Genomic DNA, 27,519 nt, shown 5'->3' on the forward strand with positions numbered 1-27,519 from the left:
CAGCTGTGGACTATACCTACCTGTTTCTCCAGTTTCTTTAATTATGTGTGTGCCTCCCTTCTCCAAACCTACACAGTCGCAGGAGCTGTCATTGACTAGACCTTTGTGTGACTAACAGACCAGGAATGATCTGCAGCAAATTGCTTGCTCAAGAGTCTCTCGCTCACCAAATGAGGCTAACAGGATTGCATTTGCAGGTTTGTGGTAAGAATAACTTATATAATGCATGTAAAGCAGCTGGGGTAGGGCCCACCCTGTGGCTCGTACTCAATAAACGTAACAATTCTTCCCCAGCCTGTGCCCTCAACTGAAGGGGCCTAGTGAAAAGTGAAACTGTCAGTCACTCAGTCACATCCAACTCTTTGTGACCCCATGGACTGTAGCCCACCAGGCTCCTCTGTCCATGGGATTCTCCAGGCAAGAATACTGGAGTGGGTAGCCATTCCCTTCTCCAGGGGATCAGCCCAACCCAGAGCCTGGAACACCCACAAATTCTTATATCACACAGAACTGCCCAGGCAGGCCACCTCACAGCCCAGGTGGGCCAGGCCCAATCAAGTCCAACAGTCTCTCTGACTTGGTGCCCAAAGACCCACATGGTCCCATGTCTCCAGAGGTGCATATTTCCCAGCCTTATGGGTGCTCCTGGTCACATTTCACAACCTGGTCCTGAAAAGTGAGAGAATGGAGAAGTAATATAAAGACCCAGATGGCTAACCATGCTACTGGTGTTGGCATCGCCTGTCTGCAGAAAACCTGGCTATTGCAAAGTCAGTGGCCTCCCATGTCCAAAGTGTTGATGCCAAATGTGTTCACACAGCATGGTGAGCTTGGCCAAGTCGAGGCCAGGCTGGCCCCTCTCATCCGGTTTATAAGGATGAACACCTGAGATGCACAGCCTGTTTCCCAGGAGTGAAGCCTCCCTGGATGTGCTCCATCTGCAGTTGCCTCCAGCTCTAGCTTTTAGACAAGTCTGATTTAGTGAAAACTCTTCTATCTACATGCCAGATACATTCTATAACAAACTCCCAGATTAGAAGACAATCTAATAATGTTTTGACTGCTCTGTTCCCCTAGAATTTACTAGGCAGACATAATCTGGGGAGGTTTGAGGTAAGAATGGATAAGAGTTCAGAAAACGCTATACTGTTACAAAATTTCACTGGAAAGTCTGTTTCCTGGGGTAAGGGTGTTCTGCAGTGTAACTGCAAGAACTGGGAAAGAAATTATGTATTTGATTAACCACTTTTATCACCTCAACTTTAACACTGCAAATGGTATTCTCTGGGGACTGTTTGAGAATGATTATATACCTAGCCAAGCACAGTGTTTTAAAATATCACTAGCCAATTATTTTTCCTTCATTTTTAGATATAAAAATTCTAGACCACTTGAACTCATTCTGACCTGAAATATTGATTCTGCTTCTAATTAAGCACATATTTGGAATGATAAGGTCAGGGGATAACGTAGAGTTCAGATATTTCTAATTCCTTGTCTAACCTCAGAGATGCAAAGATCAAATAGCATTCCACTCACAGGGCCTTTCAGAGAGGCACACGGCATGTGCACAACGTGAAATCTATTTCAACCGCCTTTTCTCAAGGAAGATGAGACAACCATTGTTTAATGGTTTACTGAAAAATTATCAAAGTGGCACCATAAAATGGAATTCAATGAGAGCTGTGTAAAATTCCAGTCCTAAACAAAGTATCCATCTTCTTAAACACAGAAAAGGATGCATAGGGGTAGGGGCAAGTGGGAATTACAATCCCAGGAGATCCAATGTCAGCCTCGGGCTTGGCAGGGAAGCTGCCTTGGGAAAGCTGTAACATGAAATTTGGGCTGGTCTTCACCCCCAGTTTTGATTTTACAAGAAGAATCTTAGAATCACTAGTGTCCACTGATGACAGGGAAAGAGATCTGTTTTCACGTCCAGGGCCGTGGTAGCAGTTCCAATTTCTTTAGATTCTAGGGAGCACTTCAAATTACAGCTAAGACCAATAAATTCTGGAAGACACCTAGAGAGAGAACAGCACTTACCATGAGACTTATTCAGAACCTGTGGTGTCAGATCTAATTAACCACAAGTGTGGTGTCCTCCCCTGGACCCACGGTGAGATCCACTATGTCCTGAACGACTTCTAATCTCAACCAAGTGATGGGGTGTTTTGCTGCTGGGCCCCTCACCAGATACCTTCTGACTCTTTTAATCAAATGTAGAACAGTCTCTAAAATCCAGGTGAGGAATCCAGCACCGACTGCTTGGACACCCTACCCCATCCTACCAAGAAAGCAGAGAAGAGCAAACTCAGGTGGCATCTGGGACAACTTCCACCTATCTTTGAGGTCACTGACTGATCTAAACGTTCTTTTTAAAATTTAGTGGCACATCAAAGGAAACTATCAGTAAGGTGAAAAGACAGCCTTCAGAATGGGAGAAAATAATAGCAAATGAAGCAACGGACAAACAACTAATCTCACAAATATACAAGCAACTCCTACAGCTCAACTCCAGAAAAATAAATGACCCAATCAAAAAATGGGCCAAAGAACTCAATAGACATTTATCCAAAGAAGACATACAGATGGCTAACAAACACATGAAAAGATGCTCAACATCACTCATTATCAGAGAAATGCAAATCAAAACCACTATGAGGTACCATTTCACGCCAGTCAGAATGGCTGCGATCCAAAAGTCTACAAGCAATAAATGCTGGGGAGGATGTGGAGAAAAGGGAACCCTCTTACACTGTTGGTGGGAATGCAAACTAGTACAGCCACTATGGAGAACAGTGTGGAGATTCCTTAAAAAACTGGAAATAGAACTGCCTTATGATCCAGCAATCCCACTGCTGGGCATACACACTGAGGAAACCAGAAGGGAAAGAGACACGTGTACCCCAGTGTTCATCACAGCACTGTTTATAATAGCCAGGACATGGAAGCAACCTAGATGTCCATCAGCAGATGAATGGATAAGAAAGCTATGGTACATATACACAATGGAGTATTACTCAGCCATTAAAAAGAATACATTTGAATCAGTTCTAATGAGGTGGATGAAACTGGAGCCTATTATACAGAGTGAAGTAAGGCAGAAGGAAAAACACCAATACAGTATACTAACGCATATATATGGAATTTAGAAAGATGGTAACAATAACCCTGTGTACGAGACAGCAAAAGAGACACCGATGTATAGAACAGTCTTATGGACTCTGTGGGAGAGGGAGAGGGCGGGAAGATTCTGGAGAATGGCATTGAAACATGTAAAATATCATGTATGAAACGAGATGCCAGTCCAGGTTCGATGCACGATACTGGATGCTTGGGGCTAGTGCACTGGGACGACCCAGAGGGATGGTATGGGGAAGGAGGAGGGAGGAGGGTTCAGGATCGGGAACACATGTATACCTGTGGTGGACTCATTTTGATATTTGGCAAAACTAATACAATTATGTAAAGTTTAAAAATAAAATAAAATTTAAAAAAAAGAATTAAATAAATAAATAAAAAATAAAATTTAGTGGAAGTTTCCAAACACATGCAAAGTATGGAGAAGAGTACAAAGACTTTTGTGTCATCACCTATGATAGTTCAACAGTTATCAACCCTGGACAATCTTGTCTCATTTACTCCCTGCCCCTGACGCCAGAGCCAGGTTTTTTTGAGATAAGTCTCAAATCATATAATTTTATCCATTAATATATCAGTATATATCCCTAGAAGATAAGGATTTTTAAAAACCATAACCACCATACCACTGTCCACCATATCACTAAGAAATTAAAATAATTTCTTAGTATCATCGAACATCCAACAATGTGAACATTCTTAATGAAGGTCAAAAGCTATTAACAGATCTTTGAGATTATGTTGTTATACTACTACTATCCTCCATGACAGGCAACCATACATAGCAGATGTAACCACTTTCCAAATTGCTCTCCCACGCTTTCTTTTAATGCACACCTATACATCTTGATTCAGCTTTTAGGTGAAATGGATGCCAGTGCTACTGCCATTTCAAGAAGGAACTATGCTGATAATTCTCCTATCAGGTTGAACAGGTTGTGGCAGATGATTACAGCACTGGGCTCCCAGGGAATCATGCCTCTCTGTTTACTTATCTTTGTATAGTCCCCTCCTACACCGAGTCTACAATTTTCCACATGACTTGTTTTGGCCAGTGTGACGTCAGAGGACATAGACCCTTGAAAAGTGTTTGTACTTGAGACCTTCCCTTCTGAAATGCTGCTACCATGTGAAGAAGTATGTGCTAGCCTGCTGAAGACACATAGCCAGCCAACAGCCACCACTAAAGGCCAAACCAGGTGAATAAGGCCATCTTAGAGCATTCAGTCCCAGTTAAGTCATCAGATAACTGCAGCTCTATGAGAATCTCTCAGCTGAACCAGGCCAAAATTTCTTACCCCCAGAATGATGAGCAAAACCTGCTGTTTTAAGACCGCTCTTTTTGGCATATTTGTTATGCAGCAAGAGCTAACTGATACACATTTTAAAAATCAACTATGACAAGGAAGGATTTGAAGAGACTGGACCTATTAATTATTCCTAACAGTAACAATCACTCCTCACCCCCAAAGTCTTCAGCTCTAAGATGCCTTTCCCATTACTAGGACCACATTTTCAGCATCAAAAGTGAGAACGCAATCCGAAAAAAAAAAAAAAAAGACTTTTGATTTTGATTTGTGAAATTATGTATTTGAAAAAATCATTTGGAACTATAACAATTCAAATGAATCCAATTAAACATGGATTAAATTACCTTTCTAAAATGGTAAAATTTCTAAAATTAACTGCATTTGGGCCTATCCCCAGAAAGTCCAGGACATATGGTCACCAGACATCCTCCACTATTTAGAAGGATTCTAGAAGCCCAACAAAGTTCTCTGCAATGGCTTGAAACATTTGTAATCTTTCGTGAGGAAAATATCAGTACTGCTTATAGGCTTCTTACTGCCCCCACCTATAATGAACTTAGTTGTCCAATGGCACCAAACACTTTTAAAAGTGCATTAATTTTTAGATAGGAATAAAAATCCTAACTCTATCTGGTACCCCAAGCATTCAGTTGTCACCTTGAGTGATTACCCAAGGCATCTTCCCTTTAAAGTGGCTGATTTCTGATTAAATCATGCCCTTCCTTCAGCCCAGAATCTATCAGTGATATTTAAGAGACCTTCACTCAAGTACTTAACTTCTACTCTGGGCAAGGGCACTGCTGAGCACAGAGGTTACAGAAGAAAGCCACAGATGACAAAGGCAAACGGACAGGCAAGTGCGTCCTGAGACTGTTCAGTGTGAGGTGTGCACACAGGCAAGCGCTCCCTCCTGGGTTATAAACAAAGTGCAGGCAACAAGCCCAGGGACTCCTACACCTTGCCAAGGAGGCCTTGCAGACAAGGGGACATCTGAGGTGACTCCTACAGGGGAAGGAGGAGTCTGCCAACCTGAGAACAGGAAGGAAGAACACTCCAGGCAAAGCAAGGAGAATGGAAGAAGGGAAGCTCTGCGGTGACCTGCCTTTCACGCTTAGGAAACAAGAGGAGTTGAGTGTGGCTGCAATTTCAGCAACATCTTAGGAATTGCTGGAGACAAGGCCACAGCAGCTCGAAGGCCGCAGATGGTGTTGCCTCTTGAACTAATTCAAGGCATTCCAGCTTCACCCCACGGGCTGTGAAAAAGTTTTTAAGGATTTTTGTTCATTCATTCCTTCACTCTTGTTTATTTTCCGAAATGGAAGAGTGGTGTAGTTAGCCCTGACATTGAGGAGGACCCCTTGTTTTCAGTTGCAGGGAGTTAGGAAGAGGACAGAGAAGGCAGTGGCACCCCACTCCAGTACTCTTGCCTGGAAAATCCCATGGATGGAGGAGCCTGGTAGGCTGCAGTCCATGGGGTCACTAAGAGTTGGTCACAACTGAGCGACTTCACTTTCACTTTTCACTTTCATGCATTGGAGAAGGAAATGGCAACCCACTCCAGTGTTCTTGCCTGGAGAATCCCAGGGACAGGGGAGCCTGGTGGGCTGCCGTCTATGGGGTCACAGAGTCGGACACAACTGAATCGACTTAGCAGCAGCAGCAGCAGCAGCAGGAAGAGGGAATAAGCTGAGAAGCCCCCGGGGATGCGGTCCTGCAGGTGCCATCCTCCCCAGGCTCTGGCCCTCATCACGCCTCCTTTCACACCAGGCAGAGCTCCTCCACGGCTCCCCACTCTGTCACTGTTCTGCGTTGGGCCACCACCTCAGGCCGGTGGTGGTGGCCCATCCACCCAGTGTCTTGCCTCCAGCTCACCCTGTCTCTGTTCTTCACAGACATGCCGGCAGCCTCGGGCTATCAGCTGACTCATGCACTCGGTCACGGTCCATTCCTCCATTTCAGAAAATAAACAAGAGTGAAGGAATGAATGAACAAAAATCCTTAAAAACTTTTTCACAGCCCGTGGGGCGAAGCTGGAATGCCTTGAATTAGTTCAAGAGGCAACACCATCTGTGGCCTTCGAGCTGCTGTGGCCTTGTCTCCAGCAATTCTGCACCCCATGAGACTGTGCATCCCCTCAGGGCACCGGCCTTGTCTGTCTAGTTTGCTGCTGAGTCCCGTGGCCTAGAATAGTGCTGGGCACAGAATCGGTGCTTAGTGAAGCTCTGTTCAATGAATGGACTCACAGGTGAACAAATGAATGAGAAGGCTATTGCAACAAACCAGACAAGAGACAAAGAGAGCCTGAGCTAGGGGAATGGAGAAGAAATTTCAGTCTTCAGCCATCAGACCTCTAGGTATGAGGATGGGGGGAGAGAGAAGGAGGTCCAGGACAGCTCCAGGTTTGTAACCTGGGAGATTGTTCTTTGCAGAGGTGGAGAAATGAACAGACTGCGCAGGAGTTTTGTTTTTGTCATGGGGCGGGGAACAAAGGGTTCTGTGAGGGCTGGGTCATGTCATTTGCAGCTTCTAGGTGGCTCTGTCTGACATAATCTGAGCTCCTCTGACACCTTCCATGCCCCTCTGTGCCATCACATACAGCTGCTGGGAAATCAGCCACCTGCTTGTCTGAGACTACAGAATGTCAGTTCCTTGGGACAGGGACAGATCTTCTATCTCTGAATGTTCAGAGTGCATGACATATCTTCAGTGAATAAATGAGCATAATGCAAAAACACAAGCAGGCAGAGGGGCAGGCAGCCTTGAACCTTGCAGACAGCTCAGGTCAAGGTATCAGCTGCAGCCAAAGCTGCTGGACTCACTGGGTGAGTCGCAGCTCAGGCTGCCTAGACTGAGAGAGGAGGTCTGATGAAGAAACCCCGACACTGAGAAGGAAGAGACAGAGAAGAAAGAGCCAGGAGGGACGCTGAGGAGGAACAGTCAGAGAGGTACTCTGGAGACACCCACAGACACAGTCACCAGCACTGCATTGTACAGCATCAATGTACAAGACTGGTCTCGTGCCCACCAGCACCATTCTCTTATGATGTGAGCATAACAGTGATGTCCAAGTTGATAGGGATGGCATACAAAAAAGGAAGGGAGGAAAAGCTGGGGGAAGGATGAGGATGGAGGCCAGCTCTACTTATGACTATTTGTCTAAAACTCTAAGCAAATCAGTATCAAACAGAATTCCAAAAGCACATGAAAAAAAACACACATCATGACCAAGTGGGTTATATTCCAGGAATGAGAAGATGGTTAAAAGATAAAAAGAAATGAATCAGATAAACAACTCAAAAATCTAAAAAAAGACAACAAAATAAACTGAAAGAAAATTTAAGAAGGAAATCATAAAGATAAAAATGTTTTGAGTTATAAAACAGAAAAGCACTGAAAATCATATATAAGTCAAAATTAACAACAACAAAATAGACAAACCACTAGTTAACCTAGAGGAAAAAGGGGGAGAAATTACAACCACAAAAATTAACAAAGGAAAATAACTTCTCAAGGAAAGGAAATTAGAAACATTCATAAGAGACTATTTACATAGCTCTTTAGTAATCACTTTAAAAATCCAGATGAAATGGATATTTCCTAGGAAAATATGATTTAGAAAAGCCAATCCCAATAAAGATAGGAAGTTTACATAGACCAATATCCAAAGAATAAAGCATAGTTACCAAAGATCTCCTGCCTCCAACACACACACACACACAGTCACACAAACACACACACACACACACTCCTCTTCTGCCCCTCCATCATCATCATTACAAGCCCACACAGTTTTCCAAGGGAGCTCTATCAGATAACCAAAGACCAGAGACAAGGGCAGAAAGAAAAAAGAAAAGCTTCTAAATATTTTTACAAAGCAAGAACAGAACTGATACCCAAACATAATAAGTACTGCACATGCGTATACACACACAAAGGAAAGAGGACAAGAACGCTCGTGGTAGCACTGTCATGGCAACAAAACTGTAGCTAGCCAACATCTAAGTGAAGAGCAGGTACATAAATTGGGATGTATTCATCAGCAGTGAAAATGAGCAAACTAGAACTCCGCATAGCAACACGGGTAGGCCTCAAAATCAAGCAAAAGAGAAGCTGCAGGAGGACACACGTGGTATGGTCCCATTTATAAAAAGACAAAATTAAGCCATGTGTTGTTTAGGGATACAGACAGGAGGAAGGAGTTACAGCAGCTGGCCTAGAATCCCTCCACCCCTTCCGCAGGAGCGATGCTTCTAGGGAAAGAAAGAAGGCAATGACCCCATCTGATCTTTCGTAAATATGCTAACTAGACTATTGAATAAATAGCCTGATGACAATTCCAAAAATGAGAGTTCTTATTTCTGGAATGCCTTTAGCAGGCCAGAATTGGCTAAGGATCCCCTATACTAAGTAAACACAGAATTTATGGATTGATAAGCCATGACACTCTGGGCTGTGTAGTAGAGATGCTTCATAACTGAATATTACTCGAAGGGCAAGGTGACTTGGAAACCACACTTGGAAACCCTGTCTATTATTCTGGGTCAGAAAGCCCACGTCTGATGCATGAAAAAAAGATCTAGGAGTCACAAGAGATGGCCCAGATCTCTCCATGCATCCCCACACCTGTGTATTCTGGAAATTAGTAGCCTAGATAGATTAGTATAGCTCTGCTATAGACAGCAAGATCTCAGATGGTCAATTCTTACTTGATAATCTGATCATTTGTGTTAGCTCAAAGAATAGCTATTTTCCGACAAAACTATTAAAAAAAAAAAAAAAGGCAAAAGAATGGTGCTGGGAGTTAGTTGAATGACACCAGGAGGGGTCACTGAGGACACTTCTGAGTTACTGGTAATACACTGGTTCTTAAACACGAGTGTATTAGGACTCTCCAGAGAAACAAAATAAATCGGATATATATGGAGATTTACTATAAGGAATGGGCCGACATGATTATGGCAGCCGAGAAGTCCCAAGAGCTATGGCCCAAAAGCCTGGAAACCAAGGAAGCCAATGTCAGTTCCAGCTGGAGGTCACAGGTAAGAGGCAACCTACATCCCAGCTCATTTCCGTCAGCAGAGAGTGAACTCTCTCTTGCTCAGCCTTTTGTTCTATTCAGGCCTTCAGTGGGTTGTATGAGGCCTGCCAACAGGGAGGAGGGCAATCTTCTTTACTCAGTCTACCAACGTGAATGTTAACCTCATCCAGAAGGTTAAGGATACACACTGCACCGACACACAGTGATGTCTGATCAAATATCTGGGCCCTCTGTGGCCCAGTCCAGCTGATACACAAAGTTAACTATGGCAATGGGTGTTCGCTTTGTTGTTCTTTGAGTGACACATATAATCCACAGTTGTGAATGATACACTTAAGGCTAAAATATTAAGCAGATGCCATTTGACCAAAGAAAGATGGTGGACACAGAACACCTTGTGAAACTTTTGGCACGAATGGAAAGAGGAAGACGGGGAGGTAGCTTGAGAGTCAGGAAGGCTGGAAAGTAAGTGTTCCCTGAAGCCAAAAGCAGTATCCTGGGGGAGGGATCCAGCATGCTTTGCAAAATTCTCTCCCCGTTGGTTCACTGGTGGGAAATTCACCTGTATGATGCTGTCTTCTGGTATATGGTGGCTATGTCTGGATTGAAACTCAAGCAACTGTCATATAAAACCCTAAGAAGTCTCAGCCACAGTGCACTGTAGGTGTAAATTATGCTGTGAGTGGTATTATTCAGCAGGACTTGATTTTCTCCCTTCAACAAACAGAATGTATCCTCAAGCCAGTTGAATCTTCAGACATGAAAATGACTCAGCTATTCACCAGAGTTGACTCAAAGACACAAGCAGCCTCTTTGAAAAACTTAAGAAGGTACCTGACGCTTTAACTTTGCTAGCCCCAGCTGCCGGACACACAATCATTCCTTTTGACCGCACAGAATCTCAAGCTATAATCATATAAGCCCCTGGTTGAGTAGAGATTGGGGCTCTGAATAGGAGTTAAGGGGGTGAGGAAGGGAGGTGTCTGTACTGGGGAAAGTCCGTCTTCTACAGTCCTGTGAGCCAATTGTCTATTCCATTCCTTCTCCATCTTTAGTATTCTTATTGCACTCCTACGTTATCCTGTCTTCCATACCCCTCCATCACTCACTGAAAACAAAACATGAAAGTGTGAGCAGATAACTGGGTAACTAAGTGAGGCTTACATTAGAGGACAAGGTGCCCTAAGCAGCAGCACAGGGAGCTGGCCGGCTGTGGGAAGCTTTGCGCTCTGACCGCAGACTCTCTGGCTCAGTTTCCTCTGATTTCTCCTAAGATTGTACAAAGATAATTCTGCTCTGTTCCTCAGCTTGACACTTATGAGAGTAACTTTTAGGAAGTAGTGAGTTACATGTTAGTCTCTCTACTTCTACAGTGAGACTGTAGAAAGGTTACAGTGGAGCCATTTAGCTGGGAAATATCTCTCCTAGGATGCCAGCTGTGCACACAGATTTATGAACAAAGCTGTTCATTGTAACAGCATTTATAATTGCAAAATCTTAGAAGTCATCAAATCTGAACAAAGAGAAACTGATTATATGTATTATGGTACTTGCACGCAGACAGGATATTATGTTTCTAATAAAACTAAATTCTTGAAGATGATTCGATGACAAAATGGTTCAAACATATTTACTAATAAAAATTCAGTACACAACACTGTATACAGACTATTGTCTCCACAGTTGTTCTTGCTTAGCCACTAAGTTGTGTCTGACTCTTTTGTGACCCCATGAACTGCAGCCTGCCATGCTCCTCTGTCCATAGAATTCTCCAGGCAAGAATACTGGAGCAGGTTGCCATTTCCTTTTCCAAGGGATCTTCCTGACCCAAAGATTGAATCCACATCTCCTGCATTGCAGGTGGATTCTTCACCACTGAGCCATGAGGGAAGCTGAACTGATAGGCTAGAAAAACAGACTAGTATGTTAACCACAGTTAGTAAATAAAATTATGGGTGATTTCTTTATCTTACATTTTTTGGTATTTTCCAAATATTCTTCAAAGAGTACATACTTGTAGCAAAAGAAAAACAAAAAACAAAACAAAAAAAACACCACAGAGACTTCTCTGGTAGTCCAGTGGTTGAGAATTCACCTGCCAATGGATATGAATTCAATCCCTACTCCAGAAAGATTCCACATACCACAGGGCAACTAAGCCCGTGCACCATAACAATTGAGCCCATGTTCTAGAGCCTGTGAGTCGCAACTACTGATGTCCAGATGCCCTAAAGCCCATGTTCCACAACAAGAGAAGCTTTCTGTCACCACGAGAAGCCCAAGCACCACGAGAGCAGCCCTTGCTTGCTGCAACTGGAGAGGAAGGGCCTGCATGCATTAACAGAGACCCAGAGATCCGCTAGAGAAGGGATGGACTACCCACTCCAGCATTTGTGGTCTTTGCTGGTGGCTCGGCTGATAAAGAATCTGCCTACAGTGTGGGAAACCTGGGTTTGATCCCTGGGTTGGGAAGATCCCCTGGAGAAGGGAAAGGCTACCCACTCCAGTATTCTGGCCTGAAGAATTCCATGGACTGTTTAGTCCATAGGGTCCCAAAGAGTTGGACACAACTTTCACTTTTTCACTTTTCAGAGCTGCTAAAAATAAAATAATTTTTAAAAATTAAAAAATATATATATCATAATGAGACAAGAGGCAAGGCAGAAGGAAGCGAAAAGTTTAGTATCTCTTACAGCACTTTTCCCCACATTTTCATTCTGCACTGGACCCTACGAAGTATGTAGAGCCTGCCAGAAGTTCTACCAGCAGGATAAGAAACATGCTTTCTGTGCCTCTCTTTCGTTCTCTCTCCCCACCAAGAATGAATGTTCTTTAAAACAAAACAGCAATCAATCAATAAGCAAGCAAGCTACCACATTTCCCCTAGATCAGGGATTCTCACACTGGAGTGTTCTTAGAATTACCTGGAGGGTCGTACAACACAGATCTGGGCCCAGCCTCAGTTTCTGCTTCAGCAGGTCTCGGGTGGGCCTGAGAACTTGCATTTTGGCAGCTCCGAGGTGTTGCTAATGCTGCCACGCTGCACGCAGAACCACTGGTCTAGAGGATGTTTATCTCAGCCTTTGACGTGTCTGAGCTGTACAAGGCCCTTAAAAGGCATATCCTCTTACCTCATAGATGTTCAACTGCTCCACTAAGTCCAGGTCAGCCCCTTTCTTGGTCAGGTGCCTCTGGGACACGGCTGCAATGCCCAGCTCCTCCAGGCAGTCCACCACGTCGTAGAAGGTGTCTTGGTCTGGCAAACCGGACAAGGTCTAGATGAAGAAAGAACAGGACACAGTGTCTTAGGAGACTGTCACAAGGCTCTTGGGACATCTTTTGCATGGTAGCCAGTGGCCATGAGTATAAGAATGGAGCAAAGCAAGACAGATGACAAGTTCATTGGAGAAAAAAGCTTCTTTAGTGTGGTAAGCAGACTGAACCCCAAGAGCCCACCCCCTGGGGTAGAGGTGCTGTACAATCCCCCACCTTGAGTGTGGGCAGGACACTCTAATGATTAGGTGACATGACATTATAGGGCAAAGGCAAAGGGCATTAAGGTCCCAAATCAGTTAAGTCTGAAAAAGGGGAGAGTAGCCAGGTGGGCCTCACCTAATCAGGTGAGCCATTAAAAGGGGGTTAGGCCTTTTCTGAGCATAGAGACCAGCAGAGACATTATCCTGCTGGCCCAGGAGAAGTTGCAAGCTGCCACGAGTCCCACAGCTGCAAGGAAGTGAGCTCTGCCAACAACCACAAAGGCTTGGAAGGGAAATCCAAGCTCTAGACGAGACGCCAGCCCTGGTTGACACCTTGACTGCAGCCTTGTGAGACTCAGCAGAGCGCCCAGTGGGGCGGTGCCTGGGCCCTGCCCCCATGGAAACTGCAAGATGGTAAGTCTGTGATATTCCAAGCTGCTAACTTTGTGATAATTTGTTACATGGCAATTGAAAACTAACATACTCAGAAACTCCTGTTAAGATTGATCTACCAACAGCTGGAGTTAGAACAATTTAATGATTCCCTTTTCTTTCAGTTCTGTAGGCCTTCCCCTTGGTCTAAGATATTTATGGCAATATGAGAAATTTCAAAGTGGCAACCAAGAGACAAAAAGATAACCCAAGAAAGAAAAAGCCAACTTCTCCTTGGATTCTGCTTCTCTTTGTTTTCTAAAATGTATTTATTTTTATTGGAGGATAATTACAATATTGTGATGGTTTTTGCCATACATCAATATGAATCAGCCATAGGTATACACGTGTCCCTCCATCCTGAACCCCCTCCCACCTTCCTTCTTATCCCATCCCTTCTAAAAGAAGGATGATATTCAGATCAGGCCTCTGCTTAGAGCTGGAAGGACACTTGGGGTGATTTACTCAAAGCCCCTTATCTTATAAATGAGGGGGATGTAGGTGGGGAGGTAGCAGGAAGTTACTAAATAATAACTAATAAAATCCTGTGCTCAGACCTGCTATTCCAGTCTTCGTGCCTTCTAAACAAATTGCTCTGGACTCGAATTTCAGACACAGAGTTTCACTCCCTGTTTATTTCACTATTATTGCATTTCAAAATTATTCTAAACATGTTGACTTGCCTTGGAAGGAAAAAGACCAATATTTTCTTAAGGATCATCTCATGGTACCAACTTCTTTTAACACTTCTATTTTGGGGCTATGAATATTGGAAAGAAATATCTCTGCTCCTAACCCAAATAATGGCTATTTCTCTTCTATGCTGAACAAAGAGGATACAACTCACTGCCATTGAAACCAGAAACTAAAGAAAAATAGCTGTGATGCAACAGCTTAATCCATCAGGAGCCCCAGCAAGGACACTGAACGGAAGGTTGTGAACCAGTCAGCAGCTGTGATAAATGAACAGGTGCTCACACTGAAGTGACCAAGTGTGCAAGCATATGTTGATGTCTGCAGGTGCCAGGCAAGGCGGTCACTGGTGGGTTAGCAGACAGCAGTCCACTGACCTAACCTAAAAAGCACACACCCACCCAAAGAACCTTCTCATCAGAACAAGTCCATCTTTTGTTTTACTGAAAACTCTAGAACTTGTTAAAAGATGAAGAGAGGGAGGGACCTCCCTGGTGGCCCAGTGGTTACCAATCCACCTTCCAATGCAGGGATGTGGGTTTGATCCCTGGTTGGGAAGGATGATCCCACATGCCTCAGTGCAGATAAGCCACGTGCCACAGAAGAGAAGCCTGCGCACTGAAAATAAGACAGAGCACTGAGCTGTGCAAAAATGAGCAAGCGAGCAAGCGTTAACTACTCAGTCATGTCCGACTCTTTGTGACTCCACGGACTGAATCCCACCAGGCTCCTCTGTAAATGGAATTCTCCAGGTAAGAATACTGGAGTGGGTTGCCATTCCCTTATCCAGGGGAATCTTCCCGACTCAGGGATCAAACCCAAGTCTTCTGCATAGCAGGCAGTTTCTTTACTGTTTGAGCCACCAGGGAAGCCCCAAATAAGCCAAATAAGTAGTAAATAAATAAAAGATGAGGAAGAGGGAAATGGTGACATAAAAGCCAGGGCAGGGCTAATGACCAGAGGTGCCCTAACTGCTGACCTGCCCATCATAGGTAAGCTGACATTCAGTGTTAGATCCAAAACTTCCTACACAGTAGTGCGGGGTTGGGGCGGGGTAGGATGAGACACAGAGAGAGGCCTCTGGTGTCTCCTCAGCATTAGTTCCCCTCCTTTCTTCTTCCCTTTTCTTCCCTGCAGACAGTCAATTGAGATTCTTTCAGTCCAGGGGGTTAAATTCCTAGAACTAATCCCCATTGCCTTTGCAAGCCCAACCCTGATGGCGTGGTAGGGGGATTACTATTAAAAAATTAAACCTTTAGGTCTATAGAACCAGACTCAGGGAGGCCGTGCTCAGTAAGAGGCACAGAACTGAGGGTATTGAGAAGTCCCTGCATGTTCATGGTGAAAATGCGGGCTTCAGCCATATCCAGATGCCACCCCCTCTCACGTGCGGCCACAGGGGAGCTGGCCTCCCACCACAGTCGAAGATGGCTTGTCTCTCTGTCCGCACAGGGAGGGGGCTGTGCAGCCCCAAAGCACACACTCACCTATTCTCAGCAGATTCTCTAACATGTTCAGCAAACTGCCATGCTCTCACCCCTCCTGGGCCCTGTCTTCCCATGTCTACCCTGACACTCATGGCCAATGTGCCTACTTCTGGCAAAGGTGGCAGCCACTCCAGAAAACTCTGTGAGCAAATGTCTCTTGACACCTCCACTCTCAGACGATACTAGGGACCCCCTTCCTGGTTTCTCTCAGACCTTGTCTTGCCAGGATTTGTGACAAGTAAATCTTTACAGTCCCTCTCAAGGGAGAATGTTTGCTCTCTGTCTGAGCAAACATTCTGTTTTCCTTTCCCTGGGTTTTCACTTATCCCATCAAATCCTCCTTGAGGGATAAAACCAGGGTAGTGAAAGCCTATACACAAGTGTTCATTGCAGCAGGAGCATTTGTGAAAATTAAAAGCTGTGGACACCCAAATGTCTTCAGTGGATGAAGAGCTAACAAATGGTGGTGTATTTACACAATGGAACACTACTCAGCAGTGAAAAGGAGCAAACTATTAATACACCTAGTGACATAGATGAATCTCTAAGGCACTGTGCTGAGTGAGAGAAGTCAGCCTCAAAGAGTTACATCCTGTATGGGTCCCACTTTTGAAAAAACAGAACTACAGTGATGGAGAATAAATCTGTGGTTGTCAGGGACATGAATAGGGGGTCAGGATGTCACTACAAAAGGATAACATGAGTGTGAGATTTTGGGGAGACATGGAGCTGTTCTATATGCTAATTGTGAAGGTCATCCATGACTACATATGTTTTAGAACTTCCGCAGCTAAATGCCAAAAGAAAAGAGTTAATTTTACTGTATGATAATTTAAAAAGCCTTACAGTCGAATCTAAATACAAACCCTCAGTGTGAATCCCATCAGGTTACTCATCCCCCGGGCTCCACTAGAATAACTTCCCTCCCCAGGGCTGCCTGGTGCCGCTTTCCCTGAATGCTCCAAGCCAGCCCCACAGTGCCACCTCTTGTTAATCATGTCCCCACCTTCCTCATCTGATTCTACAAGGTGATCAATATCTGAGCTCCCAAAGTGGGGGAGGCCCACTGAGAGGACTGCGGCTGGATTGGGACAGGACTCCACACGACTGCAGCTTGCAGGGTGAGAAATGGATAATTCCTGATGCTCTCTCAGATCTACTGATGACATGGAGGAGAGGGGAAGAGCTCAGCCGGGATCATTCTGGATCCTGGAAACCCCTCACTAATGTGTCTGTTTAACCAAGGGAGCAGGCTTCAGTCTCAGAGCCCTGAGCAGGCTAGGATTTCGTACCCTTGTTCTGTCATAAAAATGTTAATGTTTTGAATTCCATTTTATTAGGCCCCCTTCCATTTTGTTGAAAGAAAAGTCAGAAAAGCAATACAATTTCCCAGATTTCAGAGTCTGCGTTTTTTCCAGACCCACATTAGCACGTCAACGCATGATGATATTTCGGGTCTCAGAGGACATTACCGAAATGATCAATGTGACTAAAATTCAGCAAAAACAAACAAACCCCATATGGGTGCCTGCTGATCTTTCTGAGGAAAGGATGGCACCTGGAATCGTGTCCTCGGAACCTTCCCTTGGGCCAGGACTAACAAATATGGGATGGAACCACCAGAAGAGAAAGAGTAAGCGAGGAATTCCTGGATGTCGGAGGCCATATGGTGCCACGGAGAGTGACACGCACTGGGTCCTGGCCAGCGATTGGCAGCAGAAGCCCAAGTCACACGGCTGCCGCCGGGCTCATTACAGAACCAAGCAAGGCCTCCACCACTAAGTGAACACGCTGCCCAAGAGTGAAAATGCCTTTTTTTTTTTGCTGAATTCAGTGTTTTCCAATACAAGGTCAGTGACTGAAAATGACAGGAAATAGATGACCTTCATCTTCAAAAACCAACAGAAAATTGCTTTCAAATTGCATGCTAAATCAACTCACAAAGAGATTTTCAAATAAAACCTTGAGTTCTTAGGATTATTGTCCAGAAAAGGGGTGTCTGTTTCCCACCAGGACTGTAGGAAATTTCCCATGACTTCATCAATAACTGGCATTCAATTAAAAAGCAATCACTGCCCACGTGACCCAGAGAAAATGACTTGCTGTTTAACTACATATTTCTTTCAAGCTTAGTAGGGTTAATGTCATTCATTTGTCGACTGGGGTCATACTACTGGGTTGGCCAAAAAGTTTGTTTGTGTTTCCCAGACGAGCCTAAGGAAAAATCTGAACCAACTTTTGTGCCAACCCAATATACTTAGGATAGTACCCTTTTCTGCCCAATTTTTGGGAATTAATTCTAAGTTTGCCACTTGCCTTTAGTTTTCATTGGTGGTTTTCAATTTGTAAATACGACTTTTTATAGTTTAATACAGTGAAATATTTAAGTCCTTTTCTTTGGAATATTTTTGACTGGTTATATTATTAGACGAACCTTCACTGACCAGAGACCAGTTGATTTTCACCTCTGTTTCTTCTTATTTTTCTACAGTTTGGTGTGTCACATTGAACTTTTCGATCTTTCCGAAATTTATTTTGCTATACAGTCAAAGCGTGTTTTCGTTTATTTCCACTTAGCAAAACCTCTCTCAGTCATACATGGCGCTGACCATCCCTGTGGATTTCAATTACAGGGTGCACTGCATGTACATTGTTTATTTCCACTTAGCAAAACCTCTCTCAGTCATACATGGCGCTGACCATCCCTGTGCATTTCAATTACAGGGTGCACTGCATGTACATTGAGGGCTGTTTCCAGCCCCTCTGCTTCAGCCATCTGCCAAGGAAAAAGTCAGGACCACATTGTTTTAATCCTTAAAGTTTACACAACATCTTAATACCTAGTAGAATTACTTCTCATAATTACATTGCTTTCTACCAATTCATATTTCTCAGTTCATATTTCTCCAGATATATTTCAGGAAGAGATTCTCAGTCCTTTCTAAAGAACTGCAGTTGGTCCTTAGGCTTGTACCTGGCACCCTGGGGAGTACAAAGGTAGGGCCTTGGGGTGGCTGATGTGCTGTCTGGGGTCCAGGGCGAAGATAACCATCTCACCCTCCCTCAGTTATTAATAAGGAAGGGCCAGGGCACTGAGGGAACCCCAGTCCTGAGAGTGGGCTGTCCCTGGTCAGCGTGGGACCCACTGTCAGAGCACCCCTCAGGATGGACACTGAAGACAGCTGCTGCCCCACGAGCTGGTGACCAGGGAGGATGTGATGGGCAGAATGAGGGCACAAGGGTCAGGTCACCATCATAGGAGAGGATGGGATCCACCTTCAGGAACCCTCACCTGGCCCCCACGGCCAGAGTTCAACCAGCTGCAGAATAAGAATGCTTGCTTTTCTGCCTGATCGAGAATCATCTCCTTAGAGTAAAACTTGTTCATCTATATTTTAAGGAAAAATGTTAAGGGGACATCTCGATAGGAAAAGTAGCCATAAAAGTCTTGATACCCTCTTTCTAGTTTCACTAGAAAAACCAAAGTCTAGAAACCTGGCAGACAACTCGGGCCTTCACATGTATGAATACCAGCACACACGCACACACGCCATGCGTCTGTGTAAAGGGTCTCCTCTAATGCAAAGGCATGCTGAAGCGTGTTCCAGCCACCAGCATGGGGGTGTACATGGAGTAGGCTTCTTCAGAGGGCAAATTTTAGGTTTTCACATGCACTAGTTCCCTTGAGCTGCCATAACAAAGTACCACAACTGAGTGGCTTACAGTGACTGAAATGAGGTACGAAACTTGGGAAACTGTAAGCTGAAGACCAATTACATGGGCCACAGAGGCTGCCTGAACACTGTCTCTCCAGGTGGATCCCTCTGTGCTTCTGGGGGTAAGGTTGGCCGAGCCACACTACGGGACCTTGATGAAGGCAAGCACCTTCACGGGCTAGAAGGCGGGAACATCATCAAAGCCCCGTGCTTCAGTCCTGGCTGCTCCCGTCTCGGGGCTGCCGCAGGCTCAGCATGAAGATCTGGGAGTTGCAGGGAAAAGTCACTGTAGGTGAACTGGAGCAAGAAGCTTTCAGGAGCAGCAGCCAGACAGAGCCGCCCCAGGGGACCTCTCTGGCCTGGTCTGCTGGCGGCCAGACTGTTCGCTGGCTGCACAGACAACCCGGTGTGAGTGTGGCAGGTGGCCTTCGGCGCCCACTAGAAACATGGCAGAGCTTTAAAAAGGAAAAAACCGGTTTTGGAAAGATAAAAAGGGGTCGGGTGGGCCATGCTACCCCTGAAGGCCCTAGGGGAGGGCCTGCCTTGCTGCATCTGGGACTGGTTGCTGGCAATCCTCAGCATCCTTGGTGGTCCGCGGTTGCAGATGCATCACTCCAACCTGCAGCCCTGCCTTCAAAGGCCGCCTTCCTCGTGGACGAGTGTGTATGCTGTCCCCCTCTGTGTGCTTCTTCTTTCCTCTTCTTATAGGACACCAGTTCTACTGGATTAGGGCCCACCCTAATGACCTCATCTGCAAAAATCCCATTTCCAAATAAGATCACATTCACTGGCTCCGGGGTCAGGACTTCAGCGTCTTTTGTGGGAGACACAATTCAACCCACAACAAACATCAACCAACCTTGTTCACTAAAGTCATCGCGTAAACCAGCAGTTCCGTGTCGACCCCATCCTTTTCCTCCAGGATTTCCATGATATTTGACCAGGGTGTGACTCCTATGAATAAGGCAAAAATCATGAGAAACAGCAATTTGGGACCCCTTATCCAACTCACATCACAGTTTATCCAGACTCATCACCCAATGACAGGAACGCCTTTCACCAAATTTTGAAGCATGACTCTGTACATCCTTCCAATGAGGTGATGATATGCCGTGTCATCCTTGTCTACTTGAAAATGTATATTCCTCATGTCGGATGCCTATCAGTTTGCTTGAAAAGTTCCCTTTATACTAAATAGGCAATTAAAAAAAAAAATCCAATTATATGCAGCTTTTTTAGACCATGCATTTTACTCTCCGAGTATGGAAATGTTCTGGAATTACTCTCTATGTGTGTCCATCTCCTGCAAGGAAAGAGGATTCAGGAGAGCTTTACAGTCACTCAAGCAAAGGACTCAAAACAGTAACAGTGAAACGTCCGTCTAGCAGACATTTCCAGAACAGAAGTATATTATCTCTATTGTATCAAGTCACAAAAACTATTTAGGCATCAACCAGGTACAAGGAATTGGGTCTCTAGAAGGTGGCCCTCAGAAGGTCTACAGTCAAATGGAACAGTCAGGCACAGACACAGAACGCATGCCAGCACAGGGTAAAAGCAATTAGAAGGCAAAGCGCTTAGCCACGCCTCTCACTCAACGACGGTGGTCTGTCTTTTGAAGTGAGATGGTCGAGGAGGGTTCGGTGTAAGAAGTGACTCCTCGGTGAGACTGGTGGGGGGGCGCTCACGGAGGTTGTCCCATGGCTCCAGGGAGGGCAGGAAAACCCTCCATGTTCAGGATCACTAGGCCAAGGCCACAAAGGGGACACACACCCTGACATGATTTCCTACTCTGGGGATAAACATCTGCAGCGAAGTGCTGCCTTGCCCCTGGCATGGTGGTGTGGAACATGCAGCTCTTTCCTGGTTTCTCTATAAAGATCTCAAAGGGATATTGTCTATTTTTGCTGATAAAAGTAAATTCTGAAATAACCTAAAACCAGTGGGTTTCAAATGCTGATTCTTGGGTGGGTTATGTCAGAGCTGATTTCCTGGTCTTGTGAACCAAAGCTCCCCCAGGGAAGTGATGGCTTCTGTCTTGTCTCTCTGCCCTTGGCAGAGTGCCCAGCACATAGTAGGTGCTCAATAAAATGTCTGCTGACTAGTGAATGGGGACCTCTGAGAGGGTACAGGGTGGCTTTAAACTGGGGTAGTTTTTAAAGAGCCACAGGATTCACTGCACACAGTAAGGAGACAAGACAGGAGAATTTAAAAAGGATGAGGTACCTACCATAAAACATGAAAGACACAAGTAGAATTTCAGGTCTGTTGGTGATCCCAGCAAGGGAACAAAATGCCTTTTATTTTGGGCTGAAAGTGAAGTCACTCAGTCGTGTTCGACTCCTAGCAACCCCGTGGACTGCAGCCCACCAGGCTCCTCCGTCCATGGGATTCCCCAGGCAAGAATACTGGAGTGGGCTGCCACTGCCTTCTCCAGGGGATCTTCCTGACTCAGGGATCGAACCCAGGTCTCCTGCATTGCAGGCAGATGCCTTAACCTCTGAGCCACCAGGGAAGCCCATCCTTTGGGCTAGTTGCTCAGTTAGTCCAAACTAGGAGTCTATGACTAAGCTTCTATAACCCTTTGTTACTCCGAACACAAAAGCATGATCCTTTGTGTGCTAACTGCTGAATTATCTTCTTGCTGATATTTATCATCAAACTATCTTGAAGTCCACACCTCTTCTTCATAGCCAGGCGAAGTAACCATTTCTGTCCTCAAGATAATCAGTGTGGTCAGTAGGTCTCATTGTCCAGGTGTAGGTCAAGCTTTCTAAATGCCTCTGCTTGTGCTTATAAAAGGGCAACTTCCGTCACTCATACTCACACCCAACCTCAGTACAAAACATGAAAACATGAGTTCTACATGGGTAAAGAAAAGCCTGTATAAGAGAGACAGCACTGATGCAGAGAATTCCCAGTGGGACTCAGGGGCCCTGAAATGCTTCTTGGTTGCTTACTTAGGAGCCAAAGATGTCAAACGGGGCCTGTGGAATGAGAGGAAGGAAGCAAATGGCAAGCATCCCAAAGAGAGAGGTGAATAGTCTATTTCCTCTCTCTTTCTCTCTCTTATGCAGACACACATATCTATGCACCTCTTTATCCATTATAATGAAAGCACTCAAACAGGGGCTTCATTTAATTAAAAAACATATTCGGGGCTCCTCTGATGGCTCAGTGGTAAAGAATCTGCCTGCCAATGCAGGAGACACGGATTTGACTTGATCCCTGGTCTGGAAAGATCCCATATGCCACGGAGCAACTAAGCCCGTGCACCACAACTACTGAGCCTGTGCTCTAACACCCAGGAACCGCGACCACTGAGCCTGTGCTCTAACACCAAGAACCGCGACTGCTGAGCCTGCGTGCCGCAACTACGGACGCCCTAGAGCCCGTGCTCCCCGACAAGAAAAGCCTCCTCAGTGAGAGGCCTGGGCACTGCAACTAGAGAGGAACCCCACGCCCCGCCACTACAGCAAAGCCCACACAGCAATGAAGACCCAGCACAGCCAAACTAAATAAAGTTTAAAGAAGATATACACAAAAAGTTTTCTTCAGTTATAATATCTGATTCCCTTTTTATCATTTAAGGATTTTGAGTCTGGAAATTTGCATGTAATCAGACACTACTGGGATACATGTTCACTATCTTTTGACTGTTTGGGGACAAGAAAATAAATTTTTAGAAGAATGAAGGGGAAAGTGAGGACACCTTCTGCTGCTGCTAAGTCGCTTCAGTCGTGTCCAACTCTGTGCAACCCCATAGACGGCAGCCCACCAGGCTCCCACGTCCCTGGGATTCTCCAGGCAAGAACACTGGAGTGGGTTGCCATTTCCTTCCCCAATGCATGAAAACGAAAAGTGAAAGGGAAGTCGCTCAGTCGTGTCTGACTCTTCGCGACCCCATGGACTGCAGCCCACCAGGCTCCTCTGTCCATGGGATTTTCCAGGCAAGAGTACTGGAGTGGAGTGCCATTGCCTTCTCTTCTGCTGCTGCTGCTGCTAAGTCGCTTCAGTCGTGTCCGACTCTGTGCGACCCCATAGACTGCAGCCCACCAGGCTCCCCCGTCCCTGGGATTCTCCAGGCAAGAACACTGGAGTGGATTGCCATTTCCTTCTCCAATGTATGAAAGTGAAAAGTGAAAGTGAAGTCGCTCGGTCGTGTCTGACTCTTAGCGACCCCACGGACTGCAGCCTAACAGGCTCCTCCGCCCATGGGATTTTCCAGGCAAGAGTACTGGAGTGGGGTACCATTGCCTTCTCCAGCCTTCTCTTCTAGTTCAACACAAATACCTTGTCAGGGCTCCAGCTGGCCTGCATCAAGCACCAGCAGTTGTACCTGTCCCAGGAGCCCGCCCGTCAGAACTAAAGGGTCCAGTTCACTGCCGCCCCCATCCACACCTTCACTGCTCCATATGGGGTTTCATGTGTGTATGTGTGGGTAGCAACTAACACTTTCCCTGGGGCTTCCCTGGGGCTTCCCTGGTGGCTCAGATGGTAAAGAATCTGCCTGCAGTGCAGGAGACCCAGGTTCAATCCCTGACTCATGAAGATCCCCTGGAGAAGGCAATGGCCACCCACTCCAGTATTCTTGTTGGAGTATCCCATGGATAGAGGTCACAGTCCATGGGGTCACAGAGTTGGACATGACTGAGTGAATAACATGTGGGGGTAGGGGGTGGCCCTGTGTTAAAATCATAAACCACACGACCTTCCCCCTTTACATAACAGAGAACAAAATTGAGCCCCAAAGTAGTGGAATGAACAGAGGCTCAGGGGGAGGCATGTAAACTGGTGAGATGACGTCCACCCTAGCGGCTCACTGTGAGGTGTCCCGGAGATAAGGCACTTTGTCGCCTCTCCTGAGTGCTGATGCAGAACATCAGGAGATGGTCACTTCCTTCATCATCATTGTCCGTCTCTCTCCAACTCCACCTCCAGCACTGGAGTGAGTATAGGATCGATGACAGCCTGGTTTCTTTCTGATGTTCAAAGGCACATGATTGGCACTTAAATAATTGTTAAACAAATGAATTTTATATGAAAAACGCTTAGAACGGTGTCTGTTGTGTGGCAGGCACTTGGATAGCAGTAGCTGTCACTGTGGTGGAGGTGGTGGGCAGGGGACACCCACGCTCCCCCCCAGGCCTGCCCCGCAGGCTTCCTGGCCAGGCCCTCTCCTCCCAGCAAACCACATCACCCCTCTCTCAACCCAGAATGAATAAGCACAGGATAAACTGCTCAATACTCTTGTCCTCTTACTCTCTTCCAAGTCTCTGTATTAAACTCCAAAGAAAATAAAATATTTTGCATGAGGCCTCGTATGCGAGTTGGTCTAACACTCAAACACAAGGTCCCAGTGGCATGTTCCATGTCTTTCACTGTGAGGGATGAACACTTAACGAGTACACTTCTGCTCCAAATAACCAAGGAAACAGAGCTTGAGTTCTGTGCACTCTAACCTCCACCATGCTTTGTGCGGTCTTCACAGAGCAACGTACCCTTGAGCACAAGTCAGAGCCAAGATGGCTTGAAAGGATGTCTGGATTCCCCACCCACCTCCCCAACCCTGTTAATCATGTGTGAGACACATGTTTAAAAATTATGTCATATCTCATCACCTCACATTCAAATGAAAAATGGCACCTCTTCAAAAGCAGTGTTGAACCAAATTAGCAGGACTCAAGATTTATGACTGAAATTTCAAAATAAGGTACCCCATCTGGTCACTTACCCCCACCCTCTGTCTGGGAGGGAAACCCAGTCAGAGGGAGGGGGCACCCTGCCCAGGGGAGCAGGGGATTCTCGACCAGTTTCCTGCTAATCACTAGAGTGAAGAAGTCTTTGATGATGGCAGAATGAGAAAGCAAAGCCTTCTCATGGGCTTCCATGACTACTAACTGCCATTCTCTCTTGCTGCCTGGCCCTGTCCACTAGGAAGAGAAAGTGACTTGAAGACCCATGCAAAGGAGAAGACATGCCAGCAGTCTACACAGACAGGTATGACACTGAGCCATGCCTCAGAGACTAACTCAAATCCATGGTTTCATTCTAGCACCTGAGCCAAAGTGCCAACTGCCACGATCAAATGGGGCCCTTTTAATTTTCATTAATTCATACATATTTGCTAGTCCCTATGATACACCTAAATCCCTCAGCTTTTATTGCTGCTCCCTAACTGGCCCAGTGTTGGCAAAACAGCAATTTGTCCATCCATGCTCACCAATGAACCCTTCCCGTTAACCCATGTGTGGGATGTGCTGTTTATACAGCAATCAGAGGAATTTGTTCTTGGACAACTTCATTTGCTAGTAATTTCTGAGAACTTGTGGCTCACTTGTTGATTTTCCTTGCTGATTCTTTAAACCTATCATTTTTCATCATCCAAAAGAATTCCTTTCTACTAAAAAGGTCTGTACGTTAACATGCCCATTCTCACCCTAACCTCCAAAAGAATGAGTCCAAAACCACCTTGAGGAGTCACATTTATGGCAGATTTATAAACCTGTGTAGAAATGGACATACTCAGCTGGCCCTCGGTCACCCCTGGCATGTCTACCTACTCGCTCGTCCAGCTGAGAGGGACTGGAGAGCAGCTTCCCAACCTGCCAGGTGGAAGCACACCAGCAGGTCCTGCCTCCCCCTGCAGAACAGCAGGGCGTATTTGTGTGTCCAACTTCAACACAGAGGTCAGGGACAGTTTTACTAGCAGTAATATAGGATGGTGTTATATGTACGTGTTATAATGTCATGGCCAAGACCACACACGTCATAGAGAAATATGTGACTGAACCACACATGATAAGCTATGGTTGAGTTTTTGCATCAGTGCTGATCCTTTTTGTTCTCAGCTGCTAGTGCTCAGTAGCAACTGGATGACAATACTTGCCAATAGCTTAAGAAATTTCATTGGAAAAACCATGAGGTTGAGAAAACAATCCATTCTCTGTTATGACTTTTTATTTTTATAAATTGGGAAACAGCAGCCATGGCTTTGTCTTGGGGGAGAGAGTACAGCTGAGTGTACAGCTGGGCCTGCAGGTGGAGACTTGGGGGTTGGGTGTGTTCGGGATCACTCCTCTATCCCAAATGGTCTCTCCATTGAGATATGCAGTCTGAGGAAGGAAGCTATGAGTTCCCAAACCAGTGAAGTCAAGGGAGAATCTCAAGGTCATAAGAAGGTTGTTTCCTTTAACACAGCCCACATGACAAGGGCCCAAGGGTTACCTGAAATTTAGGATAGGAAAATGAAGAGTCTGCTAATTATCCTAAAGTAACTCTAAGAGTTGGAGAATAGAGTATGAATCTTCCAAGGATGAATGAAAGGATCAGCTTCACTCTCTTCCCAAACATCCACCTTTGACCCTAAGCCATGGACTGGCCTTGGGAAAGCCCATCCTGGCTTCTGAGTCATTGGGAGCCTTCATTAGGATTCTCAAGGGGTCCCCTTGATGTGCTTTAGGCCACGAGGGTCTTCATGCTCATGCTTCAGATGGCAACAAGCCTTGGCAGAAAAAACCTGCCCCAACCTGGCATCAACCTTCCAGACTCACAGCCCCTGCTCACACACTAGGACTGCCTCTGTGGTACACGCAAACACAGGCCTGGAGTTGCCTCCCACCTATATTCTACCATGCTGGGGACTGACATCTGCCTGTGTGTTTGTGGGAAAAGTGCAGAATCCCAGTTCATGGTCCTGGATGGCTTTCATTAACTTATATTCAAACTTACTTTCTTTTTTTTTTTTTATTGTTATTATTGTTGGTTTTTTTTTTATTTTATTTTATTTTTAACTTTACATAATTGTATTAGTTTTGCCAAATATCAAAATGAATCCGCCACAGGCACACATGTGTTCCCCATCCTGAACCCTCCTCCCTCCTCCCTCCCTATACCATCCCTCTGGGTCGTCCGAGTGCACTAGCCCCAAGCATCCAGTATCGTGTATCGAACCTGGACTGGCAACTCGTTTCTTACATGATATTTTACATGTTTCAAACTTTCAAAGCAACTAGTAAGCTACTTTCCTTCATCTTTGCATTCAGTCCTGAATGTGGGTCTCTGATCAACACTGAGTCAGAGACAACAAGTGGTTTGAATCAAAGAAGGCTATTTAGGCCTCTCATTTCTTTTCATCGGTTGTCCCTGAGCTAACTTGTACATAAACATGTGTGTCCACACATACATACACACACACAACCATACACCAACATGTTAAGAACAATT

At 45.4% G+C, this 27,519-nt stretch overlaps 1 protein-coding gene across 10 annotated transcripts in view; it reads right to left on the reverse strand.

The window, feature by feature from the left end:
* The window catches only part of FHOD3 (formin homology 2 domain containing 3), a 521,883-nt gene that overhangs the window by 164,545 nt on the left and 329,819 nt on the right, over nt 1-27,519 (reverse strand). For all 10 annotated transcript variants that reach the window (NM_001191215.1, XM_010818738.4, XM_005224047.4 and 7 more), the window contains 2 exons: nt 20,153-20,247; nt 12,621-12,764 (listed from right to left, as the gene is read on the reverse strand). In NM_001191215.1, the coding sequence (NP_001178144.1) occupies nt 12,621-12,764; nt 20,153-20,247 (239 nt within the window). The remainder of the gene's footprint in view (nt 1-12,620; nt 12,765-20,152; nt 20,248-27,519) is intronic.

The sequence above is a fragment of the Bos taurus genome, chromosome 24 (assembly GCF_002263795.3).
Source record: "Bos taurus isolate L1 Dominette 01449 registration number 42190680 breed Hereford chromosome 24, ARS-UCD2.0, whole genome shotgun sequence".
Taxonomy (NCBI): domain Eukaryota; kingdom Metazoa; phylum Chordata; class Mammalia; order Artiodactyla; family Bovidae; genus Bos; species Bos taurus.